General features: G+C 36.0%; 1 protein-coding gene across 1 annotated transcript; it reads right to left on the bottom strand.

Annotated features, from left to right (window-relative positions):
* Positions 1-178: 178 nt before the first annotated feature.
* On the bottom strand, positions 179-21,880 carry LOC125058742 (transferrin-like). The gene is made up of 16 exons (XM_047662882.1): positions 21,713-21,880; positions 17,906-17,996; positions 16,809-16,948; positions 15,163-15,311; positions 14,345-14,489; positions 12,535-12,728; positions 12,022-12,164; positions 11,250-11,416; positions 10,320-10,560; positions 8,520-8,677; positions 7,372-7,514; positions 6,485-6,548; positions 4,995-5,111; positions 3,453-3,594; positions 2,488-2,606; positions 179-614 (listed from the first exon to the last, which is right to left on the bottom strand). The coding sequence occupies exons 1-16, from the start codon at positions 21,771-21,773 to the stop codon at positions 406-408; spliced, it is 2,283 nt and encodes a 760-aa protein (XP_047518838.1). The 5' UTR covers positions 21,774-21,880; the 3' UTR covers positions 179-405.
* Positions 21,881-22,840: the final 960 nt, after the last annotated feature.

Here is a 22,840-nt window from a genome sequence, read left to right as displayed (position 1 = left end):
TAAAATATTACTGTTATTTGGTAATCATGAGCGACGCCATATTGACAGTTTGAAAAGTTTTGACGCTAGATGGCAGAAATTGAAATGAACAGGGTAGCCAAGTAATGAAATGTCATCGATTCAAGTTATTTAATATTTGCCTAGCTATTTGATCAAATAGCTGAATATCAGGTAGTTCATTGAACGGCTAATTAAGCTAATTGGCTGCGATAAATACCGTGATAAGCCTATTTATTAAAATGAATGACATTTTTTAAATTAAAACTCTAAGAGAAGGAGAGTTGAGAATTAGCGTCACGTCATGAGTCTTGTATGTCAAACTTATTGGATTTTGACAGTTACGAGAACGTAACTTTCCACTAAGTCTCAACTCTGAATCTCACTAAGACAAGATACAAAAAATTATTAATAAACAACAAATCTAGTCATAATAGCCATGAGGACAAATGTGACATAGCTGTAGTAACTCTTAGCTCCATTTCCTGGGGCTGATGATGTACAGGAGTCGAGATGTTGGAACAACTCGTTGTAGTTACGGGACGGTTCGTTCGCCGCTGTACTGGATGGCTCTGATAAGCCAACTGCTGTGTTTTTGAAGAGGAGGTCGTTCACACCTGAAGAAAATTTTATGTATATAGAAACTATTTGATCAGCTGTAAAACCTCATGCGATGAGCAGGAGTGAGGGAAAACGAGTGGTTTTCAGCAGGGTGCGCGGCATGTTCAGTTCTTCGTCGCTTGAACATGATTACTACATAACTTATTTGTTGGTCAAATAGTTATTAATTTTACCTTAATTTAATATTTTAATAGTAAAGTTAATTCAAAATCTGTTATAGCGACATCGAAGGGACTACTCATATTTGGTCGTAAAAACCGACGATGACTTTGTTATTGAGAACCTAATACAATAGAATTCAGCCGGGATCTTTGATTTTGGTCAATATAACCGGTATATCGTCATAAACGGTTTTGACTGTAAAGACTGTAAGAAAAAGTAACCAGACAGTGATGAAATCGCTGATTTTTACTTACTTAATCATTTTAGACATAAGAGCTAACCGCTCATGGGCCAACAATGCCAAAATAATATTGATTCAATGGTTTATTTATTGCTGTGAATAATTCGCGAAACTTTACGTTAAATTAAATACTGAAAGGTAATAAAGACATATTCAGTTCGTCGCAGTTCATATAAAGAATTATGATGATATATATGAGAGTGAAGGTTTTTTAGCTTTTTTTCATTAAAGCTTTATGACATATTTTCTCCTCGTCTTTAAAGTAACCTAATTACGGTGTAAGTTATTGATTTAAAGAAAGATTTGATGGGCATTACAATAAAATAATTCATCTAGAAACAAATAAAGACTAATTGTACACACTTAAGAGGCACACAGCGCGCTTAATACTTAATAACTATTGTAACAGAAAACATAAAAGCTATAAATATGAATAACAAAGCAAGAAATAAAATTATAACATTGAAAGATTTAGAAGATTGCAATTAGAGGGAAAAATTTATTAACCTATCCTAGGAATACCAGATTAAGAACCTAGGATGTTTCTACCAAAGTGAATAGCAATAGGGAATCGTTTTAATATCCATAGTGCTATTTCCGCAAACCTAGCATTATGTTTGAATGCTGATAAAATCAGAATTACTATTGAAATTACGGGATATGCTAAGGTAGATTACTTTCAGTGGCGTAACAATAGGGTGGCAAAATGCAACTGGCCCCCGACCCAAAAGGGCCCTTGCCTAAGAGATATTTATTTATTTATTAACACTTCGTTGCAAAAAACAATAAATCAAACACAATACAAAAAAAAATATAAGGGATGCAACGGGCGGCCTTATCGCTAATAAGCGATCTCTTCCAGGCAACCCTAGTTAAAGAAAAAACTAAAAAAAAGAAACATGATTCGTGCGAGAAGTGCAGAAACAAATGTTATAATGTTACATAGTACCTTAATCTAAAGTAATACAAAAAAAAAATATTAACAACAGACTAAAAACTTAAAAGCTAATCTTACAAATACATGGACAGCAAATAGTGATGTAAAATGAAACATAAGATTTATACAAGTCACGATTGATCAGGATAGGATAAGGTTAAGAAATGATTATAAAGAAGAGCTATTATGTTCTATGGATGAATATGAAGTCTCCAATACGTATTGGGCTAGCGTGGTGACTACAAACCATTCCCTCTCGCCTAAGAGAGGAGGCCTATGGCCATTAGTGGGACATATACAACGTGTAATTGAGTACTCTGAAAATCTCGAAGTTTATTAAAATTAAACCGAGTACGTGACGATTTTTACTGATAGGATCCCATCAAAAGAATTTGCCACGGGCCCTAGATGGTATAGTTACGCCTGTGATTACTAAGATCCGATTTGTTTATTATATTCATGAATTAATAAAAATGAAATACGTACAGATTTTGCAGTACTTAATAACTAGATATGGACATGTTCTTACCATCGAGAGGTGAGTAAATCGCTAAATTGATGAGTTGGGTCGATGTGGCCGCGTTGTATCCAAAGTGTAGGTCAAGAGTGTCCAACAGAGCGTTCAGGCTGTTTAAGAGTGGGTCATTTCTGAAACAGAATCGTATAATTGTAATTTGGTCAAACATCAATGTTCTTATCCATTAGATACTTTAAGCCTATGTTTGTCAAATAATTCTAATGACGTTTACGAGTCACAGATGTGATATATGTGACCAAAACATAATATAATAAAGACTAAGTAGCTTGTTAAGAACGTTTTAATTTAGAAAAAGAATATAAACCAACCAAATTTCGTTTCAAATTAATTATAGAACGAAAGCGCAATTTCCGTAATATACTATTACGTCTCCGGGTGCATACTGCATATCCTACTAATATTATTAACGAAAGTTTGTAAGTATGGATGGATGTTTGTTACTCTTTCACGTAAAAATTACTGAATGGATTTTAATGAAACTTTACAATAATATAGCTTATACATCAGGATAACACACACTACAATTTATAAGGTATGTGTGAATTGTCCAAAATATCAGTAAGTAGGAAAAAATCTAGCAGCTATTCTGACGTGCACTGCAAAAACCACTAGAGTAACATATTATATGTTAAATGTATGATGGAAATGTTATCTTAATCTCAATAGTCCTACAAAAAATCACGCCACAGTATATATATATATATATAATTTATGTATTTCTAATGCACATTTGGTAGTAATAAATTGATTCCTTAATGAAAATATATACTTTTATCGCTTCGCTTATAAGTAGATGAAATATATCTTTCACGCTACATCATTTGAACAAAAAAAAATGTATCCAGCGCAGACAAACTCACGGGCACCAGCTAGTTATATTATAATACTTTAATAAAATACATTTGCATTTAAAACAGAATGCGTTTATAGTAAAATAAGTAAAATTCATAACTCACCTTCGTGACAAGACCTCGGAGTCGACAACATCAGCGAGGAGACAGTTCGAGTCGACCGAAACACCAGTCGACAACGCCAAGGTATTGTTGCGACAGAGGACTCGAATTTGTGATGCATCAAGACCCGCTGCTCGTAGATTAGCTGGAAACATTTAAATTTGTATATTCCTGTATGAAGATAATGAACATAGCATCACAAGTCAGGTTAAATAAAAAGAAATACAAGTTATAACTGAGAAATCACATATATAAATACTAGTGGACCCCACAGACGTTGTCTTGCATGATATTTCAAGCTATTAGGATATTAAAGTATGAAAGTACCGACTGCAGCGCCACCTGCCGGGCTGATTTGTGAATCTAAACCATTCCCAGATCCCCTTGAACACACACAAAAAAATTCATCAAAATCGGTCCAGTCGTTTGAGAGAAGTTCAGTGACATACACACTCCCAGAAGAATTATATATATAAACTAGCTGGCCTGGCGAACATCGTACCGCCTAACAGTCGATTCTTTTTTTTTTTTAATACTTATTCTGCTATTCGGGACACCGGTCTAGCTAGTAAGATAAAAAAAGAAAGTTGATAATACAACAAATACATTATATCAAAAAATAAAAATTTACCTTCCCGGAACCCCTCCACTAACACTTGAACTTTATGATATGGTATTAAAGTTCAAATTGCCTTTAAATATTATTACGAATTTTTGTATGGGAATATAGAAAAGTGTTGTTTTTAGACTTTTTCACTCAATTTTTTTTTAATTTTTCTCCGTAACCATCCTCTTACTTCAAGGAATATTATAAAAAAAGAATCAAACAAATCGGTCCAGCCGTTTTCATGTTATGTCGTGACAACGGAAAACGGGTTTCATTATTATATATATAGATATGATACTAAAGTGTACGTAGAAAAAACAACGCTTTTTAGTATAAAGCTTTATAAGTTGAAGATTTTGTTAATTCAGGAATAGTTACTATAAAGATTTTATCTTTGTGTTGTAAAGTCCATTTAAAAGTTTAGGTTAAACCTCACGTGAGACAAACAAGTTATTGTTTACAGATTCAGTTAGTGGACTGTCATAATAATACTAATGTTTCATTATCACAAATTTATTTATTATTTCAAGCACAAAAGCTGGTGCGGCCGCAGAGCAGGCGGAAAATAATTTACGGCTCAAATATAAGTCTTTTTCCCAACTTTGATTTTGTTCCCTTTGGAGAAGACACTTTTGGGCCGTGTGGTTCAAGGGCACAGGCACTAATTAAAGATTTTGTAAGCCTGGTAGATAGAACCCCAGAGCTGCCATGCGATTTTGTCATCACGACTGATTTGAACGCGACCGCCGCTGTGTGAGTTAGAAATGTGAGTTACAGTATCGCAAGGCTGTTACTTTCTTCTATTCCTCACACACAAACTTTTAGACTTTATTTTAATTTATTTATCATTTTTTAATGATTATTATGATTATTACTATTTACGTTAGGAATATTATAAATATTTACTTTAGTCTCGGTAGTAATTAAATGTCACTTACCATCGATATTCTCCAATTCCACGAACGCTACATCACTTTCTGGATCAGCTAAACAGGCCACTGCACCCGCGTTGCCATAGTATTTGTTGGTCGAGTCGTAGGAACAGATTTCCGTTCCTGAAAATAATTATTTTATTCTATCTATTAGGTACTTTATCGACATACTACACAAATTATATTATAATAAGGACACCAATAGGTATAAGAAACAATTTAAAGACAGTGCAAAACCGCAAAGCTACTAACTTTATTTAAACATTAGTAGACTCGGCCAAGCGTTGCTGTTGCTAAGATTTTTGTTATATTACATAGTAGTAAACTATTTAAGAGTTAAGGCAGGAGAACAGCAATCATGGGGATCACCATGCTTTTTTGGTGATTATGCCATTAAATTGTAGCTTATGTGAAACGTTGGTAATTATTTTGATAAGGATCAATACCTAGGTATGAATAAAGAGCCTTTTCCAGTGGTATTTTAATTAAAAAAAAATAATAAAAGGACGATTGTTCTGACGTAACTATAAGAGATAGAGACATGCTGTTGCGATATTTTTTATAGATAGTGATGTGTCCTGAAAAATTGAAATACATCATTTTGTTCTATCATTAATAGTTTTCGCAGCGCACACGATTGAAGGAAGTTTTTTGTTTATATTTTTACACCTTGGGTTAGATTATTCAAGTTTTAGTAAGTATCCCTAATTTTTTTGAAAATGAAACATAGCCTATGTCACTCGGGAATAGTGTAGCTTGCCAACGGTGAAACAATTTTAGAAATCGGTCGAGTAGTTTCGGAGCCTATTCATTTCAAACAAACAAAAAAATCAAACCTTTCCTCTTTATAATATTATTATAGAAGAGTTATGTAGGCTAACATTAGCTAAGTTATATATATTAGTTAATAATCAGAAGCGTAATCAAAATGTAAGCAATCATCGTACACTTCAACCAAAATGAGCCCCTTAGTTTTTACCACACTCATATATTGTTATTTAACATTCTCGTTTCAGATAATGTCCAATTACATAAGTGTCACTTAGATTTAAGAACTCTGCAATTAGTCAAGTTAGTTTGTTGTTAATCCAGCATCGCAAATCAATCTTTGTTATAAGCTCAAGTTTTAAACTTTAGTCAAGTAAAAAAGTAGTTAAGTGTGAGTAGGATTTGTTCACGAAACGTTTCTAAGTTAGAGGCATAGACTACACAAATATATTCTGTACTTTTTATACCAAAAACAGCTGATTAATTCCCTTTTAACCATTACAATTTTTTTCTTCAAATGGGTCTGAAAGCGTGTTGTTAAACGATGTCATTGTCAGACCTATCTATAGATACCCCGTACGTATAGACTTTTTAAGAAAATATCTATGAAGTTTCTGTTGTGTAGTCTTAATAGTGACATAAAGTGGCTGTAGTATACTCATGGACTGGCATGAGGTTCGGAGGTTCGGAGTTCGGAGTCGACATTGTAAGTCTTAGATAAAACTTACCTTCCGGGGCTACGCTGGTATTAGCTGGTTTGCATAGTGAACAGAGAGGCTTGACATCGTAATCCTGAAAAAATATAAACGAGTGCACATTGAACATGATTTCATAGATCATAGTCCTTCATTACATTTTTTTTTTAATTTATCACATGACCATGGATACAAGTCTTTCTGCCGGAATAATAGAGTGCATTTTTGACTGAAGATAACAATAACCAAAAATTAAACATAAATATAGAGGATTAAAAATTATGGGATATTTAATATGTATATGCACAAAACAGTATGTGAATACAAACTAAAACTAATTTTATATTTAGCAAATCAAAAAAACAACATTCAATTGTTTTTTTTTTAACTGTATGAACTTAAGGCTTTAAATAATTTTTGGTTTTTGTGGAACGTGGACTTAGGATATATTAATACTTCTAAAGTCTGTTTTATATTGTCTTTCCTACAACTTAGATAATATTCTCTTTGGCGTAGTGGCTTTTTTCGCTCAACGAATAAGTATTACATAACTGCAAGGAAATGCTGCCAGGGTTCAAGATACACTGCCACAGTGACCAAACTATTACAATGTATTTTAGTTTGTCCATTGTTAATTATTATTATGTCAATAATTTAATTTGCTTTAATTTATTATATTTTCACATAAATAATTGTATTCGTTTTGTTTTCTTATTTCCCGCCAAACCTTAATTATGAATGCATAGAGCATCACATATCCACAGATTATCTTTGTTTAAAAGATGCAACCAGGAAGTAGTCAAGTCAAGTTAGCCCCTGGTGGTTATGCAATGAACGACTTGTTCCGTACTGTCCGTTTCTCGCGTGAGTAAACGTAGTTGCCCTATTTTGTATTGGAAGTAGAATTTTTCAAAACTTACAGATGAAGTGATGACGTGTGACACGTTGAGCGCTCCGGGCGCGCACGCGCCGCCAAAGAACTCTCCAACCGCGCGGGAGTAGTCGCATTCTGAGCGAGAGATCACGTCGCGCTCTTGTGCAGCTCTGATGAAGGCTACATATGCTGGAATAAATGTTTTAAATGTACTCTGTGTAATGGGAAAACCTGTCACGAACAAGGATGGTGTAAAATTTATTCAATTCAAAATTAATGGCAAAATTTATTCAATATAACAAGTGTAGCTCTTCTAGCGTTTCTCTCATCCGCTCACAATCCCAGCAGTCTGCTAGGTAAAATTCTTAGATCTTATACAAACTACGAGATTGCGGATTTAACAGATGCGTGAAATGCGTGGTTAGCATCCGTCCAAAGATTGAATTTACCTTCAAAGGAGCTGGGATGATCTTTGTAATTCGGAATTCCAAAACTCACACCAGAATTGCAGACTGCGCCTTGGGGTCTAGGGAAGCCGGACATTGGCACCCTTTTGGACCCTGAATCACTTCGCAATTCCATCAACCACCACTTAGGAGTGCCCATATGTACTCCCCATAAGTGTCCCTGTGGCTTTGAAGTTAGTGGTCTTCGATACCATGGCCTCCATTGCCAAAAGAGTGCAGCTCATTTTTCTCGCCACGCCGCTCTCTTGCCTCCGTCAATGTTCCAGCCATTTTGGCATCGCCAGAAATGATGGCAAGCAGCTAGATGGGATGTCATTGATCCCTTGGAAGATGGGACGGGTGTTGGTATGGGATGCTACTTGTGTGGACACGTTAGCCCCGTCTCATCTCCCTCCGACTAGCAAAAAAGGTGGCGTGGCTGCAGAGCAGTCAGAAAATAATACACGGCTCGAATATAAGAGTCTCCAACTCCAATTTTGTCCCATTGGAGTAATGATTCTTGGGCCGTGGGATCAAATGCACATGCGCTAATTAAAGATTTAAGTTAGCGCCTGGTAGACATCTCAGAGCTGGTGCTTTCCTAAACGAATAAGTATCGCAATACAGTGAGGAAATACTGCCAGCGTTACAGGTACACAGCCACAGGGACCATTGTTATATATATTCTATGTTAGCTATAGGAATACGAAGTAAATAAATTTTATTTTAATTAATTTTTAACACTTACAAATTCCTCCAAACTCGGGGAAGCAAGCCTTCTTCCCGCGAAGGTTCTCAAAGCGTGTAATTGAACTGGAAGCCTGAAGAAGTGTCGCGACACGGGAGAACGCGCGCGGGTCGTTGCGTGAGTTCTGAACTAGCTTCACTGATGAGAGACCGTAGTGTCTGCAATATAAAAGAATATTTCTCGTATCATATTTTTATAGAACACTGATAGACACTCACATTGCCAGCGGGCTCGCAAGTATGTGGCCGTCCTTTTAAGAATTGGTGCGGTATTTTCTTGAAGGACCCTTAAGGCCGATTTACATTATCTTAGTGTTTAGGAGAGTGCTTTAGGATAGTACTTTAGTTGAAACATGTAAACGCTACGCTAAAGAACTTGCCTTTCAAGTTGTACTAAAGCACTCTCCTAAACACTAAGATAATGTAAATCGGCCTTTAGTCGAATTGGGTCGGAAAAATCAGTGGGTAGCTGGTTCCACATAGTACGCATCAAAAACTGCCATAAATAATGCTCAGTTGTCGACGTCAAGGTGATAAGGGTGGAATTTCTTATTCTGCGTTGACGTCCGATGGTGAAACTCAGCTGCAGGTGATCTGAACAAGTTTTGTTCCCGACTAATTAAGGTAAGACAACTTGATCTGTTTAGTAAAAATTATTAGTTTTCCTTATTACTATATTACCTTATTATTATATATACACCAGTAGGTACATATACACCTTAATTATTGGCAAGATACGAAATACATCTTAACCAGTAATAAGAATCGAGTAAAGGTATTGCAATACATCTTGTGTCAGTTGAAGATTATTACAGTACTAATAAAGGGTTCCTAGTAGATAGGTGAAAATTAAGGGTTATAAATAATGCCAAGTCGTAATAATTCTGTGGGCTGAGCCAGCCTCATTAAGGTAAAATAGTTAATTAAAAAACCTCCTTTTAGGAATCTAAATTATATGATAGATAGTCTGTCTAGATTATATAAAACTACTAGCGGACCCGGCAAACTTCGTTCCGCCTAACAGTCTAATAGTATCGGGTTAACTTTAGTTAAACTTAATTTGGGCGTTCATAAAGGTAATTGATACAACTATTTTTGCAAATACAACAATGTTTTATTGCTTGCCATTGCGAAAGAAGATTGGCAGTTTTACAGATTAGGCCTCTTCGCTCCAGCGCCAATATTGAGATACTGCATAGGTAGGTTTCTTTTATATGCGTAATTTTGTCAACAGATGGCACCATACATGCTGTTTGCATTTGTTAAATTAATTATTTTTTTTTTTATTCGACAACTTATCCGATATTGTATTACTTATTCTGTTATTCGGAGCGGAGAAGAATCCACCAAAAAAGAGATTACTAACAGAGGTCCAGCCGAACTTGAGTTATTAGTGGTGTAAATAACACGACTTTGTTTTGACATTTAGACTAGTAGACTCGGCCAAGCGTTGCTGTGGCTAAGGTTTTTGTTACAGATGTTAAATAGTATCTTATGTGAAACGTTGGTACTTTCAACACAGCGCGGCGCCATCTGTTAGAATTGTGATTTGTGACTGTCAAATAATAACAGACAAATAATTAGCAATAAATTAAAATTGCGACTATAATTTGAGATTTAAACTATCCTATCTCTCAAGTTGGATCGAACTGCACACGGTGTGCAAATTTGATTGATATCGGTTCGGTAGTTTAGGAGTCCATTGAGGACAAACATTGTGACACGAGATTTATATATATTAAGATAGATACAAACAATCGGTGTTTTTTTTAATATGGGAAAGAAATCAATTGCTACTCACTGTCTGGCCAAAAATCCATAGTTAGCTGGTGCAGCGATAAAATCTGCAGTGTTATCCTTGATAGCGGTGAAGCATTCGAAGACAGACCTCCTCAGTTGGCAGGAAATAGCCGGTTCGATTCCCAGAGTATGCGCAGCTAATTGCACCCAGAGGCACTTGGAGTGTTCAGATTCGGAGATGGTGCACCAGCGACGGGCTGGGATGCAGCTTGGAGACGCGTCGATTGCCGATATGTTTCGTACTGCAAAAATAATTGGTATAGTTTTTTTTTGTGATTAGTATTAGTGAAAAATTTCCCAATTCATTAAGTAATCAGAAGCAATAGCTCAGTCTTTAAATTTATTTAAAAATCTTCCTTTTGATAATTTTTCTTATATAAAATCATCCTAATACATCTTCTTAACCTGTCTTATGCTCAAACCGAACCTTCTTATGCGAAATTAATACAATAGTAAGTGTTATATATCGAGTACTCATAAGCTGCCCATGACACAGGGAATCCTAGTTTGCACTTTCTCATTTTATTGTATATCTTAAAAAAAACAATGACGCTACAACCTTTTTAGGTCTGGGCCTCAGATTTCTGTATCTGTTTCATGATCATTTTGTCTTATAGGCAATATTATTTTTAATAGGCGTTATTATTTTACGTTTATTGACAATAAACTACAAGCTCCCTCCTTATCAGAATGACAAATCGTAAAATGACTACTTCACGACTGATTTGAGCGCGACCGCCGCTGCGAAAACCGCTGTGAGAGTTCGAAAAGTGAGTTACAGAATCGCAAGGCAGTTCTAGTATCGAGTAATAAATACTGTAAGATATGTTTAAATCATACAATGTGCAAATATACCGTATAAAGTAGTTTGTACACTACATAAACTGTTTTAATTATTAAAAAAATAAATAAAAGGTTTTTTTTCACTTACAATTAGCAGAATACGACAAATTTGGGAGTGTCTCGTCAAACAAAACCCTTGCATTGGAACCTCCAACGATGGCACCAAAGAGCACCGCTTGCCATGAATTACCTCCAGGACTGGCACCGTTTTGCCACCACTGTTGTAGGTTGGTCTGGATTCCCTTTGCTTGGTTTCTGGATGAAACAATAATATTTATAACTTTTAACCGACAAATATTAAAAGCTAAGCAGAAAAGAGCAATGCGTCATTAGAGATTTCATAAATTCTCATTACGAAATTTTAATTTTAAAAATATAATTTCTATATGGTTTCGACGACTCATTGGTCTAGTGGTTAGTACCCCTGACTGCGAATCCATGGGTCCCGGGTTCGATCCCCGGCTGAGGCGAACATCGATGTGATGAGCATTTGGTGTTGTTCTTAGGTCTTGGGTGTTTAAATATGTATTTATATGTATATCTATCTATAATATGTATGTATATCCGTTGCCTAGTACCCATAACACAAGCTTCACCAGCTTAGCATGGGACTAGGTGAATTGGTGTGAATTGTCTTTAAAAAAAAAAAAAAATGGTAATTCGCCCTTCTCACTCTCTCTCAATCGGTCTCAATCGCTCTCTCTCTTTTCTTCGACAAAAACGCTGCACATCTTCGTGACGCTAATATTATTATTATTATCATTGCGTTTCATCCGTAAAAAATTTACCCTCATGCGCTTAAAGAAGTTTTACTTCAAAAAACTTATTCACATTAATCTTGACTTATTAATAATACTCACGTTGGTGCTACGAGGGCTCTCCATGGTTGCTTAACGAAGGAGCATGGAGCGGTAGCTTGAGCCAGGACCTCGCTGGTCAGCACTACAAGGGTCTCATCTGGACATAGAAGAGAATATGATGTCGCCTCTTGAGGGTTGCGGATCTGGAAGATCAAGGTTATTTTTTCATTTGAAAGGTGGAATCTGAAGCTCTGTTGAAATAGAAGAAGTACATTAGAACAAGAAAACTGGTTTCAAACATCTGTCCTGTCCATATAGTCTAGTCGAGTCAAGTTGAAAATGGTACAAAAAAGAGACACTGCTCTTAAAATTATGTGCGATAGCTCATTGGATCCGGAATGACGTCTAGAAAAATGTGCCAAAAGCGTGTAGCACATAAAAAATTGCAAAAGTTATAAACAATTAAAGATGAAAAAAATTCGTTATTAAAGAGTTTCATTTATTGGAACATCCCTCCAACCGCCACCGAACTTAACTCGCCGCTTGTTTTGTTTGTAAAGACTGATTACTCACATTGAAGAATTCGCGAACGTGTTGCCAAGCTACGTATGCCACTCGTGAATCATTACCACGTCGCAGACATTCCAATGCTTGTATATGTCTATTGTCATTTCGTACTCCGGTGACTGACACTCCCATGTCAATAGCGTAGCGGGAACAGTCCGAGCCGTCACCACAGAGTGAGCAGAGGGATTGGTAGCGGCTTTCTGGAAGTATATTTAAATTAGTTTGGACTACTTGGATACATGCTGTCGCGGGGATTTCATCCAATAATAATATATAGCTCTCGTTAAAGCAGCGGTCGTAAAAACGTTTTCGCACAATTGTTATTTCTCCGAATTAAGTTGCAAAAAGTATAAAATATAAAAGTACCTGCCCTGCGATACTGTAACTCACTTTTCGAACTCACACAACGGTTTTCGCATCGGCGGTCGCTCTGAAATAAGTCGTGAAGCAGTCATTTTATGATTTGGCTTTCTGTTAAACAATAAACTACAAGCTCCCACCTTTTCAGAATGCCAAATCATAAAATGACTGCTTCACGACTTATTTCAGAGCGACCGCCGATGCGAAAACCGTTGTGTGAGTTCGAAAAGTGAGTTACAGAATCGCAGGGCTGGTTTCTCATAGTAAAAGGATTTTCAAATAAAAAATTATAAACAAAATGTATTTTGTATATGGTTCGATTCCCGAATGGAAAGCAGATGCAGGGGAGATGACACAATTAACTTCCAAATGGTCTTTGGGCACGAACGAACTTTTTGAAGTTATACTTCTTTTGGCGCGTTAGGGAAAAATGATGAGAGTAAATTTTTACGATGCGCGCACACACTGTCACAAAAAACCGACACCCTGAAGTTAACAATAATCAACATTGTAGATTTTCTATTGTAAGAGTCGTTTTTTCTAAAAACGTAGAATAAAATTTTTATATTGTTACGCCAAAGAAGTAAAACTTCTATTACGCGTGTACATAAGTACACACACTTTTTTTTACTAACTAACTTGGCCTAGAACTAGCCTACTAAATTATTTAAAGATTTAAGTTGTACCCAGTAGATAGTACCAGTGACCCCAGAGCTGGTGATTTTCTCGCTCAACGAACATGTATCGTAATACAGCTAGGAAATGCTAGCATTTATCTATTTTTAATTATTATTATTCCTACATAGGTTAAGAATACGTAAGAATACGTATGTAAATAAATATAAGTAGATCTCTTTATAGAGTTGTAGAAATATCCCTCTTATTAAAAACTAGCTGACCTGGCTAACTTCGTTCCGCCCTACAACCTTATAATATCGTTGTTACTTTAATTTAACTTATTTTAGGATTTCATTAATGTTAAGTATTACATTAATACAACTCTTTTGCAAATACAGAAATGTTTTATTGCTTGCCATTGCGAAAGAAGAATGGCAGTTTTACACATTAGGCATCTTCTCTCTAGCGTCAATATGGCGATACTGCATGTTAAGCACTTTCTGATATCCAACATCTTTTGATCAGGATATTACAAAGCATGGTTATGCATCTCCTCATTCACCTCAAGATCGGAATTTCTTGAACTGACACGAATTCGACGTAAAATGATGCGTAGTTTTGTCAACAGATGGCACCATATGGTTTTTGCATTCGTAAAATTAATTAATTTATTTATTGTTATTCGATAACTTATCCGCTATTTTATTGCTTATTCTGCTATTCGGGACGGAAACAAATCCAACAAATGAAAAACCATGGCAATCGGTCCAGCCGTTCTCGAGTTATAAGTGTTGTAACAAACACGACTTTCTTTTATATATATAGATATGATACATACTCAAATCCGCGTCGACGGTTGTATTAGCACTCCAGGGTCCAGGTCGGCAGGCGCTGTTGAAGAACCGGGAGAGTGTTTCCACCTCCATCTCTTCAGCTGTCTTTCCGTTGGTGGTTGCATCGGGACAGCGGTCGGTTTTGGCAGCCTGCAGACGTTTAAGTCTATTGTTATGTGGTCCAATATTGAGGATATACGGGGAGTTCGGTTGACTAAATGCTGGAGAGTTTATCTTTCATTTGTATATTTTACTAGCTGGCCTGGCGAACATCGTACCGCCTAACAGTCAAATCTTTATTTTTTTTAAATACTTATTCTGCTATTCGAGACACCGGTCTAGCTAGTAAGATAAAAAAAAGAAAGTTGATAATACAACAAATATCTACATTATGTCAAAAAATAAAAATTTACCTTCCCGGTACCCCTCCACTAACACTTGAACTTTATGTTATGGTATTAAAGTACAAATTGCCTTTAAATATTATTACGAATATTTTGTATGGGAATATAGAAAAGTGTTGTTTTTAGACTTTTTCACTCAATTTTTTAAATTTTTCTCTCCGTAAGAACCATCCTCGTACTTCAAAGAATATTATAAAAAAGAATTGGCCAAATCGGTCAAGCCGTTTTCATGTTATGTCGTGACAACGGAAAACGGGTTTCATTTTTATATATATAGATGATAAATCTCCGCGTGTACCACGATACTGCAATTAGCTGCTAGCACAGTCTTTCATATTTTGTGAACTGGCGGGTCCAAAGGAGCACCGGAAGGTTAGGCAAGTAAAACTTCTTATTCCCTTTCATTGTAAATAGCATACCAGCTTCTCCAAAGTCTTCAAAACCCTGGGTGACCAGCGTAGATCCGGTTCATCCAGTCCTGGGTGGCAGTAGCGACCTCCACGTAGACCTTCCAGACCACCAGTGTGGCTCGATGCTACCACAGCCACGGCTTCGAAGGCGAAAGGTTCTGGAACAATATAGTAACATATAAAAATACTTGATCATGTTAAAACTGTTATTAATTTGTATATTTGTAGTATGTTTGAGACAGATTGGCGAGCTTCATATGATTATAAAAAAGATTCTAATTTATTAAGGGTCCACTAATACATATATCGCTTGTCCCAGGAAACAAAGTCGTTTACGACTAGTGCTTTAGCACTACGAGTATTACGAATGTTTTAATGTTTTCTCAATTGACTTCCTTGAGTGATGTAATATTACTGTAATTTTTTAATTATGTAATTATTGAATTATTATTAATAATTTGATATGAGATATGCATAAGTGTTTGTGTGCAGGTAACAAGAGCTGATAACCTTGCACTTTATCATTCACCATATACACTTCAAAATAAAGCATGCAAATACAGGGGTCTAGGCTCCGAATGTGACATTCGGTGACGAGACCCTTGGTCCATGGGGTCCTAGCGCCATAAGGCTTTTTAAGGAAATAGTTAAGTCACAGGAGACCGAAGAGCTGGAAGCTACCCCGGACAAAGAATTAGTCTAGCTATTTAAAGGGGAAACGCTGCCAGTATCTTCGGAACCTTGTCTTAAGGGACTCCTTTTAATATGTTTTAGTTATTATATTTTAGTGTCAATTATTGTTTTTTTGTTATTTATTTATTTATAATGAAAGAATTGTATAATTTAATTCAATTAATTCAGGTCACACAATGTACATTTATGTTTGTCAATAAAGAAATAGATATTAAATGCTTAAAAATTCTTACCCATTAGCGTGGGAGGTTAAAAAAAGGGATTGTATTTTATTTGGGCAATTTTTTTATAAATTAAGTCTAATAAAAATACATCAAACTACAGACCAATCAGTATGTCTAAGATAGCACTGTTGCAAAATTTATTTACGCTACAATTAAAAGAGAAAGAACTTTTTGTTTTTGGTTTTTGTTAAAAAGAAGAAGGAAGAATGTGCTGCTCTTCTGACCGAAGTTTCTACTTCTGTCAGTTCTTTTTCTACTTCGAAGGATCTTCTGATCCTCGACCAGCCTAACCTATCAATGGCCCTGGTGGATAATGTCGAGAATTTGTAGGATACTCAGCAGTAGGAATTACTTTCTGAGCGAGATTCAGGGCATGATCCCACTGTAGTGATTTGTATGAGCTGAAGAACCAATATGACAGGTTTATCAAATATATCGACAAGGCAGAATATAAAATACCATCCGTATCACCTCGACGTCCGTCGTTCCACAACTGAGCGTTTCTTAAGGCAGTTTTTGCCGCGCACCACCACTATGTGGAACCAGCTGCCTACTGAAGTATTTCTAAACCAATTCGACTTAAGGTCCTTCTAGAAGACCGTACCAATTCCAAAGGTCGGCAACGCACTTGCGAGCCTTTTGGCAATGTGAGTGTCAATGGGCGGGATCACTTAACGTCAGATGAGCCTCCTCTAAGAAAAAAAAGGAAAATGTGATTTTCGTGTGTTTCAGACTTACCATTCCTTGACACATCTCTGATTGAACCCACGATTCTGTAGTTGTTACCAGTGGGATGCTGCGGCAGTAGGACCATCTCCTCTTCAGAGAAAACGCCCAGATCCGCCTCACCGCGAGATAATTTTAAGGCGCAGTCGATTCTAAAAAATGCATTTACTATAGAAACACGATAAATTACATAAATTTGAATTACAACAAATGTAAAATTGTCTGCACTTAATTCTCTTAGTTAATATCATAGATACGTAGACAAGTACTTTGAGAGCAGTGTTGGCCTAGTGGCTTCAGCGTGCGAATCTCACCCTTGAGACCGTACGTTCGATCCCCGGCTATGCACCAACGGACTTTCTTTCTATGTGCGCATTTAACCTTCGCTCGAATGGTGAAAGACAACATCGTGTGGAAACCGGTATGCCTGAGACCCAAAACTCGGCATGTGTCAGGCACATGAGGCTGATCACCTACTTGCCTATGAGATTGACAAATGATCATGAAACAGAGATCTGAGGCCCAGACCTAAAAAGGTTATTTGGTCAGTTTGCGTAAAGTTCTGGCTAATTACGCCAGCCTAGCTCTTTTCAGAAGCTTAGGAAGAATTAAGAAAGAGAAGATATTAAGTGTAGCTTAGGGTGAGATTGAGAAATATGGCGGCACGAATAGCTTTTGTATGTCAAATCCAATTCGTATTCAACATACGGAAGACTTAAGAATCCGCAACTCGCGATATTTTCCTCCACCGTTTGAGCGAATGTTAAATGCGCACATAGAAAGTCCGTAAGTGCACAGCCGGAGATCGAACCTATGACCTCAGCGATGAGAGTCGCACACCGAAGCCACCAGGCCAACACTAATGTTGCGCTCAGCGCTCATGAACAACTCGACATTAAATCGTGGATCGCTGTCGAAAGATTGTTATTTGTCGGTTTCACTTCGATAGATTACAACCTACCGAATAATAATACGTTAAATTGTAAGCAGTACGTTGGGGTTCACAATCTTTCGACAGTTCACAATCTCGCGAGATAGTTTACAATCTAACGGTATTTACAATTTTACGGTGACATATATATTAAACAAGGCAAAAGAATTTAACTTACTTGGACTCGACTGCTTCGCATTTGACTTGGCTCCCGTCTTTGTCCAGGCTCTGACATAATACAGGCTGAGAGTTTGGGATGCATACTCGGTCTGGAAAGAAAAAATATATATATGTTTGGTTGCACTCGCATGTGAATAAATAAATAAAAAATGTGTGCGTGTACTAGGTGTACACACGTAAGAAGTGAAACTTCTTTATGACCTTATTTTTCGAAAAATGATCTATTATATGCAACTTTACAGAAATTGGTTAAATAAAGTTAAATTAGATAAAGTTTAACAAAAGACTTTTATTATCATAGACATGAATACAAATACAATTATTTCATTTTAACTTATTACTGTACTACTATGTACACTACATACTAAGATTATTACAGAATTTCATTAATTGTAATAGAATTATTAGTATTACTATCATTGTTATCGTTATTATATATTTTTGTTACTAATGGCTTCGAATCTCTTCGGATCAACCGTGGTAGGGACAAGAAAAAGATGGCGCGTAACCGAAAAATGTGACAAATGTGTGTAAATTTTTTTCCAACGTCGATAAAGAAGTTTCACTTCAAAAATAAATCAGGGGCGTTACAACCTCTTTAGGTATTGGCCTCAGATTTTTGAATCTGTTTCATGACCATTAAATCTAATAGGCAAGTAGGTGATCTGCCAGTACCTCGCACGCCGTCGACTTTGGGTCTAAGACATGTCGGTTTCCTCACGATGTTTTCCTTCACCGTTCGAACGAATGTTGAATGCGCACATAGAAAGTCCATTGGTGCACAGCCGGGGATCGAACCTACGACCTCAGGGATGTCGCACGTTGAAGCCACTAGGCCAACACTGCTCTCACACGTGAATACAAATATAAAAACCGATTCACTAATGAAATATCGAATCGCATGTTGTGTAAGGATGAAAGGGAGTAAAAACAAATTAACTTGAAACAAAATAACTAATAAACTCTTGAAACTCCTACTCATAAAACTGAATTCTATTACTCCTTTACTGTGCAGTCTACTGCTTTGGACTCTAACTGTCTATCTACAATAATAAAAAATAGTGGTTGATCGTAGAGAGGTAGAAAATTAGAGGTATGTATTTTTGTATGTTGTACCATAATAAATAAAAACAATAAAAGATTATCTTAATTTATTTGTTTGTTCAGTATTGTATATTTCTAGTGTTACAAGTAATGTTTTTTTTGTTTATTTATGCACTTCTTGTACCCTTAAAAAATATTTTTTTATTTGTCTATACTAGGATGGCCTGGCAGATATCGCTTGTAAGCGATAAAGCCGCCTGTTTTTTTGTATGTATGTTTAAGGTAACGAATAAACTAACAAATAACAGTTTTTTTTTTAGACAATTCACACCAATTGACCTAGTCCCATGCTAAGCTGGTGAAGCTTGTGTTATGGGTACTAAGCAACGGATATACATACATACTATAGATAGATAGACATATAAATACATATTTAAACACCCAAGACCTAAGCACAACACCAAATGCTCATCACATCGATGTTCGTCTCAGCCGGGGATCGAACCCGGGACCCATGGATTCGCAGTCAGGGGTACTAACCACTAGACCAATGACGACTCATCTAGTTAAGAATTGGCCTGGCTTGAGCGTGCGCCACAATATGTGGTAACTACTAAAAATTCAAATTCAAATTCTCAGTTCACAAACCAAGCGTCGAACTGGAGCTAGCAAGGGTCACTATTTACCGTCGCGTTTTTTCTTTTGTAAAAGTAGAACCACAGAAATAAGATGCTATTTTACATCTGCATACATTGTTGCTACATATTTAAATACTTGGTATCACTTTACTCATATAGTATTTCAATTGATATCCTACAAGCAAACCTTATCTAGAATTATCTTTAGATAACGATTCTCCGTAATGGGAAGGGCAAACTAAAGAATTCGATTAATCATGGATTTTACTAATGCAAGCGGAAATAGTAAAATTTCTATTGTACCGTCGTTCTCCAATAGAGATTATAACATTGAGTTCAGTTCAATCATTTGTTCTTGTCCTTCGTCATTGTTTTATATTACGATTATTAAAGTTGTAGCTATATTTCGGTTATTACAATGGTTTGAATTTTTAATCCCCTAGTGTACTGCATGACTACATAATATGGACTACATAATCTATATTATTGTACCGGATAGTATTATCCGATCACGAGGTTATGATTATCAATGACTATGGCCTCGCACGGCTGTGGACTTACTGCCGTAGGACGTCCATACCATCGTAATAAGTTTTGGAAAAGGATGTGGTACTTTTATAATAAAAGTGCCTTTTATTACGCGATTGCGATAGTTGGTGGCAGAGTTTCTTGCCAGCTATTTTTATCCGTTCTACACGATTGAGTCATGTGTGATTTTTTGACGTTCATACGTTACCTACGTACATTTTAAATTACCTACAAGCTACTCTCAAAACCATTATATATTAAATCAGTTTAATCTGTATGTTTGGTGAACTTGTTAGCAACAGATTGAGTACCTAATAGAAGTACATATCTGTACGAGCCAAAGCTGTACATTTTGCTCACTCAGGCTTACTTAGTTTTATGAGCGTGGCGATTTCCTAAATCTTCGGAGTAACGCCCCGAGAGTATTGCCAGACGTAAGCACTCTCTTCAACTGTTACATTGCATTAATGAGTTTCATAGCAATTAACTCAATCATGGGAGTTACGCCCCGAGGGTATAAGCCAGACGTAGGCACTCTCTTCAACTGTTACATTGGATTAATTCATTTCATAGTAATTAACTAAATCATCGGGGTTACGCCCCGAGAGTATAGCCAGACGTAAGCACTCTCTTCAACTGTTACATTGCATTAATGAGTTTCATAGCAATTAACTCAATCATGGGAGTTACGCCCCGAGGGTATAAGCCAGACGTAGGCACTCTCTTCAACTGTTACATTGGATTAATTCATTTCATAGTAATTAACTAAATCATCGGGGTTACGCCCCGAGAGTATAGCCAGACGTAAGCACTCTCTTCAACTGTTACATTGCATTAATGAGTTTCATAGCAATTAACTCAATCATGGGAGTTACGCCCCGAGGGTATAAGCCAGACGTAGGCACTCTCTTCAACTGTTACATTGGATTAATTCATTTCATAGTAATTAACTAAATCATCGGGGTTACGCCCCGAGAGTATAGCCAGACGTAAGCACTCTCTTCAACTGTTACATTGCATTAATGAGTTTCATAGCAATTAACTCAATCATGAGAGTTACGCCCCGAGAGTAAAGCCAGACGTAGGCACTCTCTTCTACTGTTACATTGGATTAATTCATTTCATAGTAATTAACTAAATCATCGGGGTTACGCCCCGAGAGTATAAGCCAGACGTAGAACTGCTACATTGCATTCATTCATAGCAATTAACATTTCATTATTTCGCTTATATTCTATTGGTATACGCGAGTGGTTAATATAGAGTAAAATTAAAATCCTCTATTATTTTAAGCACCCCGATGACCCAGGAACGGTACAGTATCTTTTTAGACTTTTAAGCACATGTACTAAATTTCCTATGTTTGCTGCCTGCATCGTTTGATATGCTTCAATGTAAAGTGTAGGACTGATTGGTATCATTTAACATGAGTACCTAAAATTACTTGACTTTGACTTCTACTGTACTACAGAGAAATAATTTTTATAGTGCTTTTTAAAATTATAGGAATAAGAATATTCCAGCATTTATAATTTTTCAATAATTCACATCAGACACGCCTTGATTAATTGAGATAAGAATTTACAAATACTTACAAGCAAACTGTGCCGATGCAGCAGCAACCACAGTTAAAAATAATAATAAATTAACACCCATTTTTCACAACACTACACCTAAGAAGTCTTCGTGTTACACAAGCGTTTGATTCACTTGCGGATACATATGTAACTATATAATAGTTCAAAAGTGTTAGGTGTTCGGAATATTGTTATCAACGTTTCGAAATTCACTGTAAAGGTGGGTGATAAATAAACACTGATAATGGTGATAAGAGGAACGATTAGATTCGACGGACGTCCTACAAGGTTCGGTATTGGGGCTTATTTTATTCCAAAGTTTTATTAGTGGTCTATTGAATTGCTCTGACGTTTTTAAATATAGTGTAAAAATAATTATTGTTTACTAGCTGGCCTGGCGAACATCGTACCGCCTAACAGTCGATTCTTTTTTTTTTTAATAGGTACTTATTCTGCTATTCAGGACACCGGTCTAGATAGTAAGATAAAAAAAAGAAAGTTGATAAGACAACAAATACATTATGTCAAAAAATAAAAATTTACCTTCCCGGCACCCCTCCACTAACACTTGAAATTTCTGATATGGTATTAAAGTTCAAATTGCCTTTAAATATTATTACGAATATTTTGTATGGGAATATAATAGAATAGTGTTGTTTTTAGACGGTTTCACTCAATTTTTTTTATTTTTCTTCCCGTAAGAACCATCCTCGTACTTCAAAGAATATTATAAAAAAAGAATTGGCCAAATCGGTCAAGCCGTTTTCATATTATGCCGTGACAACGGAAAACGGGTTTCATTTTTATATATATAGATATTAACTAATATTAAACGGATTATTTATTTGTATATTTCCAAAGAATGAAAGTTTCTTTTCATACCTTTATGGTTTAATGAGTTCCTACAACGTTTGGCTCGATATAGGAGCATAGCTTAGCTGTATATAACAAAAAAGGGTGCGTGTACTTATGTACGCGCGTAAGAAGTTATACTTCTATGGCATTATTAAAATTTTTTTGAATGCATGCAAATAATTAATTACAATTAAATAATCAAAGACTGGAAAAGGAGTCATTATAGTCAATAAAGTTCAGTTTACATTTGAAAAATTAAAGAAATTAATATTTATTATTATTCTCTTACAT

This window comes from Pieris napi, chromosome 18 (genome assembly GCF_905475465.1).
Source record: "Pieris napi chromosome 18, ilPieNapi1.2, whole genome shotgun sequence".
NCBI lineage: Eukaryota > Metazoa > Arthropoda > Insecta > Lepidoptera > Pieridae > Pieris > Pieris napi.
Note: the sequence above shows the minus strand (reverse complement) of the source record. Positions and strands in the feature narration are given on the sequence as shown.